Source organism: Centruroides vittatus, unplaced genomic scaffold, assembly GCF_030686945.1.
Source record: "Centruroides vittatus isolate TY-2023 unplaced genomic scaffold, ASM3068694v2 contig_559, whole genome shotgun sequence".
In the NCBI taxonomy this organism is placed as follows: Eukaryota; Metazoa; Arthropoda; class Arachnida; order Scorpiones; family Buthidae; genus Centruroides; species Centruroides vittatus.
This window is the reverse complement of record NW_027122332.1, coordinates 260,177-277,136: the sequence shown is the minus strand read 5'-3', so window position 1 is coordinate 277,136 and position 16,960 is coordinate 260,177. Positions and strand designations below refer to the sequence as shown.

At 28.1% G+C, this 16,960-nt stretch overlaps 1 protein-coding gene across 1 annotated transcript in view; it reads right to left on the bottom strand.

Moving 5' to 3' along the window:
• BBS1 (Bardet-Biedl syndrome 1) overlaps nt 1-16,935 on the bottom strand; it is a 30,415-nt gene extending 13,480 nt beyond the window's left edge. Inside the window, exons 1-5 of the mRNA XM_067274680.1 lie at nt 16,819-16,935; nt 6,959-7,128; nt 6,739-6,828; nt 3,602-3,726; nt 627-673 (exon numbers count right to left, since the gene is read on the bottom strand). Of these exons, the coding sequence (XP_067130781.1) occupies nt 627-673; nt 3,602-3,726; nt 6,739-6,828; nt 6,959-7,128; nt 16,819-16,829 (443 nt within the window). The 5' untranslated portion in view covers nt 16,830-16,935. The remainder of the gene's footprint in view (nt 1-626; nt 674-3,601; nt 3,727-6,738; nt 6,829-6,958; nt 7,129-16,818) is intronic.
• Between the last annotated feature and the right edge of the window lie 25 nt (nt 16,936-16,960).

The following is a 16,960-nucleotide window of genomic DNA, read 5'->3' as shown; positions in this document are numbered from 1 at the left end:
ATCTTTGCGATTTATCAAAAATCCTAATTCTTATGTCAAAAATTTGCATAATTGAAAATTGTTTCATCTCTATTAACTCCAACATAACTGGATAACCACAAAATAATATATTAAAAAACAAACTCTAGCAAATGCTTTTCATCTCTAACACATAAAATTGTTATTTGTGAATAAATCTCTTTTCAAAAATATATAAAATCTTTAATACCATTCTAGAACAGGCTTAACTTGTAATATCTATAGTACAACCCTGATTATTCAAGCCCAATTAACCAAGGAGAATTTGTAAGTGAATACACTACATTTCTTACACTATAATTCGTAAAAGTTTAAGATGTTAACATGTATTCCAAAATGATTTGTTTCTGTTATCTTTTATCATTTAACTAAAATGTGAGACAAATCATTCTTTTTAAAATCAGTCTACATTATCTTAGCTAATCAAGGTTCTACTGTATAACAATATAAATTTAAACATAGCAATGTTTTGACTCAACATTTTTTATTGTAAGCATGCCTTATTATTAAGAATTTTTGTTAAATAAATAAAATGTACCAAAATAAATGTCTCAAAATAAATACCAAAATTATTTTTAAGTTTTAAATACTTAAATAACATTACAAACCTGATACTTTCTAGAACTTCTTTCAAGTTAGTAAGATCAAGTTTATCCTAAAAAATATTATTACTTCAGTATACTCAACTTAATTTATATTTACATTTTTTAAAAATTTTATCAAATTATTCTACATATTTACTATGCATTTATGCTGATAAAAATAATTTCAAAAATTTATTCAATTGCATTGTATAATTAATTATTTTATTAAATATATTAATCAAATGAAATGTATCAATTATGCACAAGTCATATTCTTAATTTAATAGTAATTTGTAATTTTATAAACTTTAAACAACTTGTTCATGCAATAGTTCATTCTGCTTTGGTGCTAACTAGTGATATAAAAATTATAACAAGCAATTATTTATTGTGACATTGTCACAATGCCAGGCTGCAATTTTTAATCATATTTTTAATTTATTTTATTTAAAATATATGCTCTCCACCTCAAATTAGTACTGTAGTGTCTTGCCCCTGTACATCATACTTTTCTATTAGCAATGCAGTTGTGACAGTTATCTATTAACTGCTTTGAAGGGAAAAGTTTTGGATTGAAATAACATGCCTTCCGGTTTACGTCATAAGTTTATATATAGTTAATTGGGAACGCCTGCCTTTAAGATTTCCAAATCTGGTCTCATCTTTCATCTATCTAACTCCATTCTCGAGATTATGGAAAGACAGTGGGAATTTATAGGTCTACAGTAGAATTTTTCAAATTGCAGACCAATTATTCTATTTAATTGGAGAATCTATGGATATACTGTGGATTTTGATGTCCTAGAGGTGAGAAAATTATGCAAAATTTTATCTAATTAAGAAGGCATTATGATCACATTCTATAACTATCATCACATTTATTATTTTCAATGCTTGCAAATTGAGCTTAGCACCCAAAATCCCAGCTTAAGTCTATGGCAGTGTTTCCCATAATATTTCTCAAGGACACAATCTTCTCAGGATTCCAAATAGCTTATGAGATTCATTGACTTGGACTCGATGTCCATACCATATTTGCTTGAGATCAGTCGAGCATTTTCAGAGTTTATATAAATCCAATTTATTTGAGTATGAATTAATATGCTTTGCTCAAGTAATAATTTAGCCAGCCCCCTGTTCAGGATTTTTAAAGGATGGGGTTTTAAAAAAAAGCATTACTTATTCATAAAGTTGTTTATTAATTTTCACAATGTAAATATAAAGCTACACAATATAGTAGACTGAGGAGGAATTGAGTGGGTACAAAATAAATATAAATTATATACAATATACTATTTTATTAACATATTCCAACTCTTCTCGAATGGGAGAGATTAAACCCAAAACTCTCCTTGTATGAATGGCCTTGCATGAAGGTAATCACTTATGCAGATGGTACCTGTTACTGGTTTACAGGAACTAATTAATATTTTACATAAATATCTAAATGATGATAATTTGAAGCTATATTTAACTAAATCAAAAATTGACATTTTCCACAATGGTGATGTTAGATCTAAAAATGAAAAGTTGAGATATAGAGGGGAAAGTATTCCAGTAGTTTTCTTTCATTATAAGTATTTGGATTAGTCTTTATGCACAATGGTATGATACTCATGTTGACTCAGGCAATACTATTGAAAAAATAAAAATTAAATTAATTAAAATGTTTATAAATACTAAATCGCAAAGCTTAAAAACTATGGAATTAAATAACCTCATATGTTTTTTCATTTTTGACTTTCCACCATGTGGGCATCATCTAAGAAAGTCTTTTTTAATCATACTCTTGATGGGTTTGACCAGGTCCATAATGAGGACAGCTGGATGGTGACATACAATCTTATAAAAATTTCTGAGGTTTTTCAACTGCTTAGATTCAATCCCAGGTTCCCCAGAGCAGTAGGCTGACCACCTTAATTTCTTCAGCAATCTGACCATCATTAATTCCATAGTTATATGACTTCACTACTACTGTTGTATGCCTTTACTACTACTGTTTTACTACTGTATACTAGAAAGTTTGAGGCTATCAGGCAAAGTTGTTGAAAAACATTCTTTTTGGCTTTATTAAAAAATCTTTATGAATTAGTTAAACGTATACCAAATTATTTAGTTGCAATTAGAATGTTGTCTTGTCCCAATGTCATTTACTATTACAATACAGAGTTATTCAAAAGTAATGCTCCATAGGAGATTGTGCAGAGAAATTGTTGACAAAACATCAGGAAAAATTGTATAGTTTCCTGGTTATATGATGCATCATTTTAGGTTTGCAATACTATCAAAGTGAAATTAATTGCACAAAATTCATATACATGGTTGAATCACTTTCAATTAATTTTAGTCGAGCTGCATAGATCTGTAACTCACAATTAGATATGTTGTGAGAATTAAACTTGTTCTATTTAATGCATGAAACATATCTAAATTTTTATTATTGCTATGTTTAATTTTATTTAAATAAAACTAAAAATAACAATAAATAACCAGCAATGTGCCATGATTCTGCTATCCTTTGCATATTGAATATTAACTATGCAGCTGGATCTACATTAGTTGAAAGTGATTCAACTACATATATGAATTTTGTGCAATTAATTTCTGTCTGCATCATATAACTGCTACACTATACACTTACTCCTGATACTTTATCTATAAGCTTCTTTTCACAATTTGTGAAAAGAAGAAACTTATAGACAAAGTATCAGGAGTAAATGAATTCTGAAAACTCTTGTAAAATTACTGTATTAAAAAAAGTATAAAAGATAAATATTATACAGTAAGTAATTTTACAGGAAGAATATTTTTTTCAACAGAGGCTATTGATTTTGAGAATGTTTCAAAAATCAGGAATGGACGACAATAAAATTTTTTTTAATCAATTGCTAAGAACATAATTTATCATTCTGTACAAGCAATGCAACACCAGATATTGAAAACAAAATATCAATACATAAGAACACAACAAATGATAGATAAAAATATGAGATAATTACATCTTTAGCTTGATTCCATACATCCAGCTCAGCTTGGCTCACTTCCAATGTAGGTAATGTAAACTTATAAAAAGGTCTCATATTTTTATATACATATATATTTGCTCCAGATGCTACTGCAATTGCTATAAAGAAATAAAAACTTCTCATCACATTTCATAATATCAGCAGTTACAATATTTAAGAAAACGGCTTATTTAAAATTTTCAAATTATTATTTTCTTTTAGTTTTATCATAAGAATGTATTTAGTGAAAAATGATAGATAAATATTATAAAATAACAAGTCTAGGACAAATTGATATAATAAAGTACAGTTGATCTGTACTTTATGATATTAATCTGTTCCAGAGACACCACTATATTGTGAGAATATCAAGACGTAAATTCAGTAATACACTGTTTTTGGTAATTCATTCTGAGACTTCAGAAGTTGAAGTGTTCACCACATAACAAAGCTGTTTCTCTCTAAAAGATGTTTTTAAAATGGAAGTATTAGATTAATATAGAATAATAAATAAACAGAGACAGCTTAAGTTAAAAAAAATAAAAAATAGTAATAAAATTAGTTTTTAATTTGCACAAAAAGTGCAAATTAAAAACTAATTTTATTACTATTTTTTATTTTATGCCAAAATATTTAAAATAATAAATGCAGATTAACAAAATGTTTGTATTGCTGATTAGCTTACATATCACTAGTGCTTTCCTTCTAAAAAAAATTACTACTGGTATACATATATGGTAACTGAATACACACAAATATTTTTAATGAGGAATTACCAATATATAGCACCAGCTATCAATACTTTGCTGTTGTTAGTACAATGCATTTCGTTTGAAAAATAGCCCTGCCTATCATCCCACATAATCTAATTGGTGACAAGCAATTACTTATTGTGATATTGTCACAATGCTGGGTTGCAATTTTTAATCATATTTTTAATTTAATTTAAAATATATGCTCGCCATCTCAAATTAGTAGATCTTGTCCCTGTACATCATACTTTTCTGTTAGCAATAGAGTCATGCCAGTCATCTAACTCCTTTCAGGGAAAAAGTTTTGAATTGAAACAACATAACTTCCAGTTTGCATCAGAAGTTCATATATACTTTTGGGGACTCCTGCCCCTAAACTTTCTATATCTGGTCTTGACTTTCATGTATCTAACTCCATTCTCAAGATTAAGAAAGGACAGACAGACAAATAGACGGATGGATGACTGAGAATTTATGTTTACAATTTGTTCAAATTGCAGCTCAACAATCACTGATCATTGTAAAGAGAATATTTAGCATACAATAAACTTATTTCATTATGCAGAATCCACCATAAAGTGATTTAATTATAGTATATATTGAAACAATTGTATAGCAAGAGTATGTTTTTCAACTTTGATTTGATAAAGAATTTTTATAATTTAATTAAAAAACTTTTATATTATCATCAAAATGAACAAAAAGTAAATTATTGATACTTTTTGCTTATGACAAATAAATATATTTTACCTGAAAGAAAAAAGCAGACTATTTAAAACTGTTAATATTTTTAGTGTGAAACTAAGTGATTTTATTTTATGAAGTGACCATTAAATATTTCTATTGAAACTTGCATTTATAAATTAAATCTCATTGGAATTTAAAATAAAATAAATCTGTATATAATACATAAATATCTTTTTAATAATGAGTTGTTAGTTCATTTTAGCAATCTAAATGTAAAAACAAGATGTTTTGTAAAAAAGTAATAAATAAAATTAGATAAGTAGTTTATTGAAAAATACAAATAAGATACAGATATTCCCCATATAGCACAGTAATTAGATTCTGAAAAAGTGCTGTTATGAGAATCCAAGCTATACAAAACAAAAGACTAGTACAAAACATACTATTAGATTCCAAAAGTCAGCAAAAGTATATTATTCTTTTCATAGTTAAGAGAAATATGCTTATTAAAACAATCAATAATTAATTAGCAATTACAATCAAAAGTATTGCACATTAATATTAATTTTTTATTCACTGCTAAACACTGTTAAATGAGATGTTTTCTTTTTGATTTGGTTTTACTTTTATATGACGTGACACACAGATAATCTGCTGAAGAAGGATTGCCTCCTAGGAGAACTTTCTAAGGAAAACTAGCCCCTATTTAGGTATTATAAACGTAAAGAAAACAAGGCACAAACCCACAATCAACTACCAGTATTCAGTGGTTTTTATTCATTTGGCCATTGGTGTTGTTTTCTTTTTGGCAAAATGTCATGATCTTCTGAACTTTTCTGTAGACCTCAACCTGAATTATCAGCAACATCTTCATTTTTCTCTACTTTTTTCATAAAATCTGATTTTTTCATTTGCTTGTGTTTGCCTAAGAGATTTTTAATAATTTAATTTTTTTATGTAGTAACTTTTAATTTAATCTAAAAAATATAAAATATAAACAGTCTTTTGGATTCATTTAGAGCACTATCACCAATGAGAGCAACACCAGGTTTATAGGAAGCTAGGATAAAGAAGAAAAATTACACAATCAGTTCTCATTAAAGAAAACTAGGCAAAAGACTATGAAGGACTAATCTAGGCAAAAGACTTTTAAAAGAATTTGCCAACTAGAACGCGATCGGTTAACTGATAAGTCGGTTAATCAGGGGTTGGATAATCGATGCTCTACTGTAAGAGTAATAACTTCAATCATTTTGTATAACAGCTGCACTGAAAATTTGAATATTCTAAAATCCATGAACAAATATGAGACAACACACATGCCTGCTTAAATAAAAAAAAAAAAAGAAAAGAATAAGTGTTTTTCATTTTCAAAAATTGTGATGTTTTGTGTAGGGATGTCTCCAATTCTCAAACCATGTTAGAGCAAAACCATGTTATAAGAACAGTGTTGTATGGGAAATTTCCTCAAATTTCAAGCTGTGTTAGAGTGAAACCATGTTGTAAGAATGCTGTGTTGTACAAGAGAAATCTGTATATCTTATAATATCAAAATTATTTATTTCAAATATATCAAGATTTACAATCAATAAAACTTTTACTATATATGTTACTATATTGTTTATTAAGAATATTTCACTTCAAAAACATCAGGTACAGTACATCACTAGATTTAAGAAAAATAAAACATACCTGGAGCTTTTGTGTCACCTGTATTCATATGAAATGCAACAACTCCTGTTGGAATATCGATAATAGTATGTTCTGATAATAAATTTGTTCCTGCATGATATTAACAGAAAGATGAAAAAATATTAGAAAATTAAAATTTATTTTAATAAAAAAAAATATTTAAATTAAAATATAATGTGATGAAGTCCTTTTAAAGAAATAAACAATATTTAAGAATAACCTTTATAGACTTTAAGCTTCATATTATATGAGCCTGTTCCAAGATCAGCAATAATCAATTTATAATCTCCATCTCCTTGAAGATCAACAAGACACATGCATGATGAAAATGTATATAAAGTAGCCAAGGGATCATAGTGAGCATTTAACCATTTAGAAATATTCATTTCACTGAAATATAAGAAACATCAAAATTTATGAAAACTGAATCAGTTTTAAATCAATAGTTTATATTTTTCAACTAAAAAATTAAAGTTATAAAATGTAAATTTAAATTTAAACTAGATGAAAAGCAATTTTGGAAGCAAAACATATATACTTTAATATTTATTTTCATTTCTACTTTTAAAATATTTACTTTATTACAGAATAAATAATGATATTTTGTATCGGTTTGAAAAATCCTTTCTTACTAATTAATTATTAATTGATGAATAAATGAGTTGTTGTGTTAATGAATCATTTAGAAAACTAGCTCACCTATAAATTGTAAATTAGCAACATTAATAGTCTTAAGTAACAAAGTTAAGAAATTCCTTAATTCATAAATTATTAAAAATATTAAACAATCTCCTTTCTATAAGTCTACTATCATATGAAAAAAATACAGTAGAGCATCGATTATCCGACTTAATTGGGGACTGGGGTTGGTCGGATAACTGAAAAGTATGAAAAAATTCATTATTAGTATAGTGTATTAGACCTGGTTTAAATACTAGCCTCCCTTTCATGGTCGAGCCAGTGCTGCCAACTAAAACATGCAAAAATTTAACAAAAATAATATTAAAGTAGCCAAGACATAACCAAATACTGTAGCGCCACATCACTAGCGGACATTTGAATTTGCCAACTGGAACGCGGTCGATTAACCGATAAGTCGGTTAATCGGAGGTCGGATAATCGATGCTCTACTGTAAGAGTAATAACTTCAATCATTTTGTATAACAAATCAAGCTAATCTTCAAAGCTATTTTGAGATGGAGCATTAGCAAACCCTTTTTATGTGGCTTATAGAATTGAGTTTGGTCTCAAAATTTGATTGGTTGATTTTGATAAAACCTTGCCATTTTCCATCAATTGCAATGAGAAATCCAAAACTGTAATAAAAAATGAGGGTCCATGACTTCATTTTCAAGATATAGTGATGTCAAAGTGACAATTTCCATGCTCGCTGACATGATTGAGTGTGCTTAACAAACGTTAAGGAGCAAAAATAGAAAAAAAAATAGCATTGTGCATGCCTAATGGAAAATGGACACCAAAAAAAATGAAACAAAGCAAGCAATACTGAGTGAATGAAAGGATCACCTCCCTGTGTCAGCAAGTGCAAGGATCATCTCTTCCATGCTCAGTAGGTATAAGAATCACCTTTTTCTTTCAAGCAAGTGCAAGGATTGCCTCTCTGTGACTGACAATTGTAAAGATTGCCTCCTTGTGTAGTTATAAATGTTTTCTTGTGATCACACACACACATACACTCATTCTTTCTATCTCATTTTCACATATACAAGTCACATCCATAAATACATGCATACCCTTATATACACATTCAAACATGTCAGTGCTTGGCTTAGATGGAGTGAAAGATAGAATTGCGTAGAAGTGACAGGGGTAGATAGGAAATGAGGCAATATGCCATCTCAATTCTATAACGACATGACAATGTTTCATAGTGTCCCTAGTAAGCAACTATTTGCTATATTTTAGACAAATAGATTTTTTAAAAATAAGGTAATTTTGGCTTCCTATTTTAAAAGTTGTCATTATGTTATGATTAATTTTATCTACTTAATTTCAGTTTCATTTAGTCCTATTTAAGTAATCTTTTAAGAGCATATAAATTTAAACCAAATATTTTCAATTATGTATCTATTAATACAAAATTTCTAAAATATAATTCAAATATGAACATAAACGCAAACTAATGACATACAGCAAATTTGTTGTTATAATAACAGTTGCATCAGAATTGTAATTTTTGCAAAAGTTTTCAATCTTACATTAAAGGTAAGTATAACTTGGAATTCCTATCATCATAATATATCAATTTTCACAATATCTCCTCCTCCATAAAAGAAAAAAGTATGAAAAATAACATGTAGTAATAATATTTTATGTCAATAATATTCAAATTACAGTGATACCTTGGTTTTCGTTGATAATCTGTCCAAAAACAATTGGCAAAATCTGAAACCGACGAAAACAGAGGCAATTATTTCCATATGAATCAAATGTAAATCCAATTAATTCATTCTAGACAATCCAAAATACACACCAAAAACACATTTTATAGAGAATTAATATAGTGTTAAATACTAAAAGCAATAAGAAATTAACATAAAAGGCTAATTAGCATAAAGATAAAAGCATTAAGATTAAAGATAAGATAATTAGCATTAAGATGAAAGCAATGGAATTGTTCAGCTAGACACATGGGGTAATGTCTTGTCTTGTAGAAGCTAGTTGAACATGAGCTTCTAGCCTATATCGCCCCGTGGTAAAGTGTGACGTAATTGTCATGTAATAGTAGTTGTATGCATTTATGATGGTCATATCAAGGGGAATAATGCCTTACGGGAAATCTGTTTAAGGGTAACTGGTCCCTATTCAGGAGTTACAGACGTGGAGAAAACCTGAAAAACTTCATGTGGCCAGCCCGCCCTGACGAAGTGCAATCCCAAGACTGAACTCCCGGTGTTCAGGGAATGGAACCGTTGGCCAAAGGTGGGCCGTCGTGGTATAATGTTCACACAACAAGAAATAACGCCACACTGCTATGGAAAACATGTGGGTCGCCCTTTGTTTTCACAAAATTAGCAGCAAGGTCACTTGGGCACGCTGACGAAATCCAAGGCAATTGACAAAAATTGAGACAAATTTTTCACGAAAAAAATCGACGAAACTGATGATAACCAAAGTCGATGATAACCAAAGTCAATGAAAACCGAGGTATTACTGTATATCAATTGATTATAATGTAATATAATAAATACACTTTCAGCGATCTGAATGCCAATAAATCAAGTCTCTAGTAACCCAAATTAAAATTGGATGGGAAATTACATAACACTTCCACTGACTGGCCAACCTAAAGTGAAATATCTAAATGAAATTCTTCTCTACAAAAATGACATTCACCAAATAAAGTGAACAAAAATTGATAATTTTTTTGTTAAAAAAAAATGACATTTATTTTGTAAATAATTTAAGTAAAACTTTTATATTTGAAATTTAATTTGAAAATTTTTTAAATTTTCACATCCAAACCTTCTTATATTCTAAATTTTTTACTAATCAAAATATATTTCATTAGAAAGAATATACAATACTTCAATTTTGTTGACTAGAAATTTCTAGCTTTCTCAGAAACATTTATTATATATTTTTGCTATTATTTTAAATTTGTTCAAAAAATTAGCCATAGATCATCATATCATTAACTTCTTACCATTACAATACTAAAATTAAGTACAAGTTTCTAAAATTAAACATCAGCACTTATATTTAATATTAGAATGGAAAGAAGTTAATGAAAATAAGAGTAATCTTTTGAAAACATAAATTTTGTATATTCAAAATTAATTTCTGCATATCACAAAATTCCAACTTGATCATCAAATTCCAACTTAATGGACACATTTGCTTATGATTACAAATATATTTTAAACAAATAAGTGATATATATCTATTTAATAAATAGTTAAATGAAATATAATTTTTGTAGAAAGTTCCCATAAATATTTTTTAGGCCATCTAAATTTTTTTACAAACAAATCACATAGAAAAAGTTTCCTTTAATTATACTAGTTGATTACAGAATTATTTGTTTAATTAAAATGTATAGAAACCACAGAGTATAAAATTTTGATGATCACAGTTTAATTCAAAATATACTTCAAGCTATAATTTAGACTATTACATACTGTATTTATGTATATTTCAAATTATTATATATTAAAAAAATGTATTATTAATTAAAAAATTATATACAGAAACAATTTTTGCACTTCTTACAAATAATATGAAACTATATGGTTTGTAAAAAACTATTTATATTGATTATTCATTAATCATGTAACTTATCAATAGATCAGTATGTCCCGAAGTGTGGTCTTTGACTGTAAAAAACTTGAAAATTACAATATGAAACAGCAAAAAAGTAATAAATTTGAAATAATTATAAATCAGATATACAATGGCTAAACTCTAACTCTTTTCTCATAAAATCTAGATTATTCTTTATAAGCTTTTAAAACATTAATATTATTATTTAATATTGAACATTGGTCATGAACCTATTAAGATTCTATTAATCAATGCTTCTTGTCCTTTTTCATTAAATATTATTTATTAATATTAGTTTGCTGTAACTATAATCTATTAATATGACTTATTACACTGATGTAACATATGGATGATAAAGAAAGATTGAACTTTTCTATTGATTTGAAAATAAACTATTTGCACCTGTATACAATACTTTCTTATATTTTGAACCTTATAGAGAAAATCTTAATAATCATGATATTTATATATGACAACAACAGGGAAAATAAGAGGAGAAGAAGAAAGTCCAGTTAATTTTATAACAAGGGTTAAAGAAGTAATAAAGGAAAAGAAAAAAAGTCCTTAAAGAAACAGATAAGTGAAGAAGTTAGAAAAGATATTATTTATATTAATTAATAATTAATGAAGATTCTCTTTAATTAATTAAAGACAACTTTTATGATTAGACATTACAGGCATTAAGTGGAAATCACTGAAAACATCATCATCTAGTTAGAGAAGGATTAAAAATAAATAAATAAATAAATAAAAATTTCAAGATTTATGTTTTAGTTAAAAATAATTTATCTAAAGTATTATTTTAAGTATGTAATTAACTTTTATTGTTATATAATTAAAGTTTGTTTGTATTTTTAGAATTACAATAGACAAAACACCTGCTGACGAGGAATGAAAAGGTCTAAAATACAAGAAAGTATTGTATACAGGTGCAAATAAAGAAAGTTTTCTCTTTAAACCAATAGACTAGTTCAATCACTCTTTTTCATCTAGATTTTATATCAGTGTAATAAGCGTTATTAATAGATTATAGTCATGGTAAACTAATATTAATAATAATAAAAAAAAACTAGTAAGATACTGGTTATGATGGAAATTGGGGGTGTAAAGAGTGACTTTTCAGAAGGATTACCAAAATTAATTCCTAGATGAAAAATTCTGAAAAAAATTAACTTAAATCTTATAAAAATATGTAAATAGAGCAACTAAAAGCATTTATCTAACAAAAACAAATTTATTATTATTGTTTTAATAGAATGTTTTATAAGAATAGTCTAATTATAAAAATGAAAAGAAAATATTAAAAATAACTAATTGATTCAGTACAGTTGATATTAAATTACAATAATATAATTTATAAACAATTTTAAAGATTACTATACAGACAAAAGATAAGATATAACAAGATTAGATGCATTTACACACAATAAATCCAATTATAGTTTATTTTTATGCAACAGTATTATAACTAAAAATATCTAATACAGGTAGGCCTCCTACAACGCGGTATTTTTACAACACGTTTTCGCTCCAACGCAGTTGGAAAAATGCGGAAATTTTCTTACAACGTGGTACTTTTACAACGCGGTTTAGGGTATTTAGAAACGAATTATCTTTCACATAACAGAAAAATCGCAACGGATCACATAAGTGCAGTGGAACTTGATGGAACAAGCTCAGATCTTGAAATAAGGCCAGTCAAACATTCTTGAACAACTATAATAAGTGACGATGAGGACTGAATTTGAGCATAACATTATGTTTCTTTTTGATTTTGACTTGAAATCATAATCTTTTTAGTTTTTATATGATGTTGAATTTTATTTAAGCTTTTTATGTACATAAATTTAAAAAATGATGAAAATGTTACACCGTAAAAGGCAGTTTTTCTCTTTTTAGAACCGAATCCCAGTTTTTGTATTAAGTTGGTGTCTCCTATAACGCGATTTTCCACAACGCGGTATTTTCAAGGAACGCATCTACCGCGTTGTAGGAGGCCTACCTGTACTTATTTATGTTAAGCATTTTTTAAAAATCAGTTATTAATGTCTGCAACTGCCATCTGTAATTCATCAGATTTACAGATGGTTTCATATATGTTAGCTGGTCAATGTACAGTATTCAGTTGGAGCTTTTGAATTTTTTAAAAGTTTAGGAGTCCTTTTTTCGTAACATACAGTGACCTTGTCACAGATTTGTCACTAAACTTCCCTCCACTAAGTAAATAGACTGGTCCCTGTTTCTACACATTTTTACAGCTTGGCCAATATTCATAAAATAAGCTGTATCATATTAAGATCTTTTGGTTCTTCCTAAGAATCATGACAATTAGAAAATCAGTACTATAAAAGCCATTCGAAATGCTGCAACAAAAAAATTCTAGATGATTATAAAGAATGGATTTTTAATAATACTTTCTCCAGCAACAATAAGTGAAAATAAATGAAGGTATCTAAAAAAAATTGTAACACAGTTAATAACTCTCTTATAATATGTACACATTAGCCACAAAATCCCAATGCATAAAACTGTGCCTTAGGTCTCCCAGTTAGATAATATCTAAACAATAAATTCAGTGATCAATGTATTGGATATGAATCTGATACAGTATGGCATCCTTGGAATTTAGACTTAAAATATAGTAATTTGCATTGGGACATTGTGAAAATTCTCAATTCTGTCTTACAACAGACTAAAAACAACTATCAGGGATTTACTTTATTGTATTAACTTCCAATTATCAGCATAGATAATGATGTCCAGAAGAACATGGGAGAAAATTATAATGTATGAAGAATGATGGGGACAGCTTAAAGTTAGCTTGTAAATAACACATGGGAATTTGTTACCATTTTGTACATTCACTATAATTTTTAATCAGAACTCAAAAATGTACAATAGTGCATAAAGAATTCAGCTGGATTAGTCAATGCATCTTTAACAATGGGGGAAGCTTAAATAATGCTAACATTTTCAATCAAGTTAACAAGCCATCTTCAGGCATGGACACTTAAAAGTGAAATATCAGTAATGGATGGAAGATGGGATAGCCTTTGGTAAACTAAACAATTGGAATCTATACCACTTCCAACACTAAATTCCACTTTCAATTGTCCATACCCAAAAATGGCTTGTTAACTAGATTAAAAATATGAATCTTTGAACACTGTTTCTGACTCTATGGAGGACTTATCACACACTACTGATGTCAGAGCAGTGGCATAGCTACATATTCAGTGCCCTGGAGCAAGTAGAATCGGTGTGCCCCTTGTTCCTCGGAAGAGGTCTCGCAAAATTTGTTTTGAACATTTAATTTAAAAACATATATCTAATTATTTAATTTATTTGAGATTCGAGGCATTTCAACAATAAGATATTTAATTTAATAAATATATAATAATACTATAATATTATATAATAATAAAACAAAATAATTCTTTAAGTATGGAGTACCTAATAATATTTACTACACAGTATATAAACTGCATTGACAAAATGTATGCAAGTTTAGTTTCATAACAAATACATAATAATAAATAAAAAAAACTTCAAAATTGTTGTTTTCTCGCTTTTTCGTTTGCAAATCGGTCAATAACTTTCTCCAGATCAAGTTGACAAGCTATTGTTTTTTTCAATTGATATAGCCAAAAAACTAAGACAGTGTTGTGGCATGCGGCTTCTTAAATAAGTTTTGATTAATTATTAAATGCAAACATTTTTTTACAAATGTTTTTATAAGTTTTTATTTCGCCCTTTCTAACTTGGCACCCTCATGATTCGTGCACCTGGAGCAATTTGCTCCAACTGCTCCACCGTAGCTACACCTCTGTGTCGGAGTAATTACACAGAAATGGGTAGACACAGGTTTATTATGATGATGACTCCAACGTCAATAGTGTGTTATAAGTCTGCCTTAGAGCCAAAAACTTAATGCTCAAAGATTCATATTGTAACATAAGGACAAAAAACAAACCACCATTGGATTGAAAATGTTAAAATTATTTAAACTTCACCTATTGTTAAAAGTGCATTGATTAATTCAAATGAGTATCCACAGTGGCTAGTTCTTCCTTATCATATGGGATTCATTATAAAATTTATTTTTATTTGTTCTCTCAATGAAATGTATATATGTAATTTAACATTTTCCATTATTTTTAAATAATTCATTATAATATTTATAAATAATTAGCAATGGGTAGCATAACTTTCCCAGCAAGAGCCAAGGGCATCGCCAGGGGGGGCAGCTGCCCTCCCCTAGAAATTTGAAAAACTTATTTAAATGCTAAGTTTTAATTAAACTAATCTTCTTAGGCTTCTTGTAAGTAAAAGAAAATGTTTTATTTGAGATATTTCTTTTCTGGTACATAGTGAATGATTAAAACTTTATGAATCGTTTTTATTTTACCTACATACAATTCATATCCTCTATCAATTTACATCATCTTGCCCCCCCTTACCCATTGGCTGGCGTCGTCCTTGGCAAGAGCTAAAATTTTATGTGGTGCCATCTGCTATGAGATCCAGCTTAACAATTGCTATTCACTGAATAATGGTACAATAAACACAGCTCAAATAACCTCTATAGTTTCAGAGCAAAAGCTTAATTTTGAAAAAATATACTATTGATAACATTTTTGATCAGGTCATCAGTATATTTTTTTCAAATTTAAAGTTTTATTCTAGTTCTACAAAGATTATATATGTTGTGTTTATCTGTTATGAGATTTTATTAAAAACTTTTTATATTAATAATTACTATAAAATGACAAAAAGCTTAATTTTAAGAGTAGAGACAAGTTTTATAAAAAATCATAAACTGTAATAATGAGTAAAATCTTCATTAAGTTTGACCCCACTTGAAATATGACACAACTGTCCTCTTTCTCTCCATCCTATCAATCTTTAACCATCAAAATTTAATAGCATCAATATCTTAATACACAAACCTCCCCGTAAAATTTCAGAAATTTTTGATACAAGGAACAAGCTTTAAAGGAGGGTGAACAAAATTCTGCCTCCCTCCACACATGCACACAGATACTAAGGTTGCCAACCTTCTGTCAAAACAATCCTGAAATTTCCACTGAATAGCTTTGCTCTGGATGCAATGCACATTGAAAAAATATTAGTCTTTTGATAAACCAGAGAAACACAAATTTTTACGTTGGGGCACAGGAAGCACACAAACACTTGAACAAAAGCATAAAGTGACGAAGCAACCCACTCCAGATTCTGCTGCAATATTCTTGCACGAGAGCAGTCCCAAGTCGTGCAACTTTTCGAAGCTCTTACTCATTGCTGAAACTCTAATAACCAATACAGGCAGACTAATTTTTCCCCTAAACTATTTCTCCCATCCTGTTGATTTTCCTCATAAATTTAGGGAAACCTCCAAGTTGGCATCACCATATACACGCACAACCAACTTTTTCTTGCACTTCTCGACATTTTAAGGTGTTTTCTTAAGTCCAAAATGTAAACATTTTTTGACACATTGCCATACTTTCTCTCTGTTATATATAACAGCCGGAAAAGTAAAAGCATTTTTATAATAATATTTATGCATAGTGTGTTTCATAATTGTTTAAATGTACACAGAATGATAATTTTATTTTGATATCTTGTCATTGAAAGTCTTTAATTCATAATTAAATCTAGTTAAAGATCCCATAGTTTCATATTTGATACACATTACCTGAATGTATTAAAGTATAGATCTTTTATATATGTACATAACTTTATTATTTGTAATTTTAATAAAAACATTAACGATTTAAATCAAAGTATAATCACCTTTTCTGCATTTTATCACTTAATAAAATCTAGAAACTAAATTACAGTAAAATAAACAAATCCTCAATCGATCAGCAGACGATACTTGACAATCACGTGACTTTCAAAAATATTTCATAAATAAATTAATTATTTATAATTT